The 3791-nt window shown below is 32.4% G+C and overlaps 1 protein-coding gene across 1 annotated transcript in view; it reads right to left on the bottom strand.

Annotated features, from left to right (window-relative positions):
* LOC110033776 (GDSL esterase/lipase At5g45950-like) overlaps nucleotides 1–3180 on the bottom strand; it is a 3797-nt gene extending 617 nt beyond the window's left edge. Inside the window, exons 1-3 of the mRNA XM_020737870.1 lie at nucleotides 2820–3180; nucleotides 1406–1536; nucleotides 760–1240 (exon numbers count right to left, since the gene is read on the bottom strand). Of these exons, the coding sequence (XP_020593529.1) occupies nucleotides 760–1240; nucleotides 1406–1536; nucleotides 2820–3093 (886 nt within the window). The 5' untranslated portion in view covers nucleotides 3094–3180. The remainder of the gene's footprint in view (nucleotides 1–759; nucleotides 1241–1405; nucleotides 1537–2819) is intronic.
* Nucleotides 3181–3791: the final 611 nt, after the last annotated feature.

Genomic DNA, 3791 nt, shown 5'->3' with positions numbered 1-3791 from the left:
TATATATTGAACGATTTCTTAAAATAAGGTAAAATATCTGAAAAAATAGAAAATTCTACTATAAATGATAGCTAACTTAAAAAAGGTAAATAAGAGTTTGCCGATCACTAACAGAGATTTAATTAAACTCTAAGAAGTATATGAAATATAATAACCTAAAAAAAATTTTAAAAACTCTAACATAGCCAAAAATTATATATATATATGTGTTTGTGCGTGTCTTGCCGCAAGCCGTGGCTTGTTCGTTGGTTAAGTTCACTATAAGTCCCCTTAGGTTACTGGTTCGATCCCCAATGACGTTGGGTTCTCAAATCTTTAGGCACATGGAGCGGGCTCTCAGCATGGGGCCTAGTGCATGGGAAATTGGCCAAATACTGTGTGTGTGTGTGTGTGTGTGTGTGTGTGTGTGTGTGTGTGTGTGTGTGTGTGTGTGTGTGTGTGTGTGTGTAAGTATTTATGTATGTATGTATGTGAGTGTGTGTGTGTGTTTAAATAAAATATATCAATAAACAGTAATAGTTCTACATACTCACCAGATAATTCTTACCTATTTACATATTTAACTTCTGAACTTTCATATTTACACTCATAATATTTTAGTATTATAAAATCATGTAAGAAAAAGTATGTTAAAAAAATCATAATAATGATATTTTTGATCTGCTATTAGATACGTAAATTACTAAAAATTGTGTTGCATGTACATAAATGATAAAGAATATTTTCCAAAATAAAAAGAAAAATTTTGCAACAAATTACCATATTTTGCAGGGCTGGTGATTGCATCATAGAGGATTTTATACGAAGCACTGATACTTATATTTATACCCAATTTTAGCTTCAATTCGGAGACAGCTATCACGAGCTTGGAATTAAAATAGAGAGCTGCATCATTAATGGGGGCGTAGCAAGAACCTCCACCAATCAACTTTCTAATAATGGGCAAACAACCAATAGGCCCAAGTTCGCTTACAGAAAATGCCCTCGGCCCATTCTTATGTATTTCTTCCACATGATTCGATATCCGAGCTATCAGGAAATCAACATACTGCTCTACCGTGTACTGCTTCGATCGAGTCGTGGTGGTGAAGTAATTTTGAATGAAGTCATTTGTACCGGTGCTAATTATTACAAGAGAATGCGCTATGGTTCTCTCAGTTTTATGCTGGCCTATACTGCTTTGTAGCCTCAACTTGTACTCTTTAAAAAGTTCAATCTGCTTAGGGAATGTAAGCACATTCTGCATTTAAATTGAAGAAGAAAACATTAAAAATGCTATACTTCTACTGATGTGATAGTTTTTTATCAACATTTTATTCTTATTGTTGTCTTGTATGATTGATATATATATATGTAAAGTTTATTAACATGCTAATGTTAACAAGAAAGTAAAAGGAAATTTTACAAGTGCTGCATCGGTAAGTATGTCGAGACCAGCACCAGCCGAAGCAAAGCTGACTCCACGTCTTAGTTGTTTGACGGTGAGATCAGGGTCCAAGTAAGCTGGGATGAACTTTGCAATCCCAAGGAAATCAGCTGCAGCGATTTGAACATGAGAAAGTAGAAGGAAAGTTAATTAGTTCTTACAATTCTGTCCAACTGCATTACTAAATTATGTTCTTCAGCATATTTATTTCTTAAACAAGCGTGTTGTGGACTGTTTTTCTTTCTTTCATAAATTTAGAACGCAGCTTCATAAATTTTTTCTTATATTTAGCTTTATTAGTATTAATAGAACAATAAAATTAGTATCTTGGAAAGGTAAAAGTATTGATTCCAATAATTTATCTTTATTGAATGAGTGCAAGCTGACAGCTCATTGAATAGCCAATTCCTTTTGTTTTATCAGCAGAGTGTAGCCTTTGAAAATGATTGTCTTTCTAGTTTGATAACAAGAGAGATAATAATTATTTGTCTGTAATCCAGAATGACGCATGATCTTTTCACTCTAACGAGACAATTTGGTTTAATAATCGAATCGGTAAATAACATTTATTGTGGCTTTTATCTTACATAATTAAAAGCACGTGTTCTGCACCAGAAACATATAACGAGACAATTGATGGTTCTGTTTCTGTTCTCTGTTGTTCTAAAAAATGAGTTTTTCAAGTTAAGATTGGCCTTTGAATGATATTAACCATATTGTATGTGTTTTATCTTGTATATTTGATCGGCATGTAGACATATATAATAATATAGCTTATATATATATATATGTAATATAAAGAAACAATTTGATGAAAATGATTTCGAGCAAAAGAACAATGCAACCTGTTCGTACATAACTGGAGGCTAGAGAAACAGTTATTTTAAACAAGTAGTTAATCAGAAATGTAAAACACTAAAATTTAAATTTTTTTTAATTGAAGAAATAATGACTAATTTCAGGATCATTTTTATAGTAGAAAATAATTATACAAATCTATTGCATGTTTTATAAATCAATTTCTTAAAAACTATCATCCTTTTATCTTGTGCTCAATCGTGAAGACAAATGAATCAGGAGCTTGCTCCCATTCTTAAGTGGTGTTTGGCAACAACTTAGATTTATGTTAAATAGAATTTATCAAAGTAGATAAATCTGTATTTATTAAATGAGCAGCTCGTTTAGATCTCAATCGAAGTTATTAAATCCAGATTTACTATAAAAATGACATAACACAGGGAAAGGAAAACAAAACCCAAGAAAAAAGATTTTATTTTTATTTTATTGATGCTTTGCAGATTTTAAGTTAAATTCATGATTAAATCCTATTAATAGTATCCTACCAAACACTACCTTAATTTTTCCAAGAGAAAGAAATTACATAGTTAATTACCAATAATGTCAGGAGAAAGCAGGCCATCAGAGTGCCTCCCAGTTGGGCGGCTTCTAAGGAAATGAATCCCATAAGGCTTAAAATTGGCCTTCAAAGTAGTATTAAGTTTGTTGTTGTTGCCGGGATCTACAGTAGAGTCCCCAAACACCAGTAGGCATTTGATTTGTGTTGCAGCAGAAACTGGCTGTTTCAGATCCTTCCGCCCGCTGACATTTTGTCCCGTGAAGAGAAAGAGCAACACCACTAGCACCTCTATTGAAATCTTGCTCTCCATTCACTTTGATGACTTGATCCAACTCTCTCTACTACAGCACCTTAGTTTTTATGCTCTATATATAATGGATTCCTAGGGGACAGTGAAGTGAAGCCCATCTTAGTTTATTGATTGAATTATATATATATATATATATATATTGAAAACATAAAATGAAAAAGCATGGAATAAATGTGGACATGTCTATTTTTAAAATGTATAAAATGCTTTATCAAGTTCATATTCTATGTATTCGATCAGAGCAGATAAATCAAATGAAATAATTTGGCTGATATAGCCAGATGTAATATAGATTAACATAATTTTTAAGTTAATAGATTTAATTTAATGTTAGAATTATGTTTCGAGGGTTTATTTTGCACTAATCTTGAAATTTTTGTTAACTATTTTAAGGTTCATATTGATTAAGAATTACATCACGATATTCTGAGCAAATTTGTGGGCAAAGGTAAGTCAATAGAGTGAAAGGCAAATGATTTTTTCTTAATGTTAAGGACATGAGCTCAGTCTTTCCATGTGGAGAAATGCCACTTGAATAAATATGAATAAAAAACTGCTAAGTGCTGGTAGTATTCCTCCCGGCCGATTGTGCATAATGTTGAGCGAGTTCGTTGGAAAAAAATTTATAGTGCTCCCGCATATTCGGATGATGGTTTGGATACGACCATCACACATTGCCGTGAAACCGCTCATCCAGA

The sequence above is a fragment of the Phalaenopsis equestris genome, unplaced genomic scaffold, assembly GCF_001263595.1.
Source record: "Phalaenopsis equestris unplaced genomic scaffold, ASM126359v1 Scaffold001283, whole genome shotgun sequence".
NCBI classification, from domain to species: Eukaryota; Viridiplantae; Streptophyta; class Magnoliopsida; order Asparagales; family Orchidaceae; genus Phalaenopsis; species Phalaenopsis equestris.
Note: the sequence above shows the minus strand (reverse complement) of the source record. Positions and strands in the feature narration are given on the sequence as shown.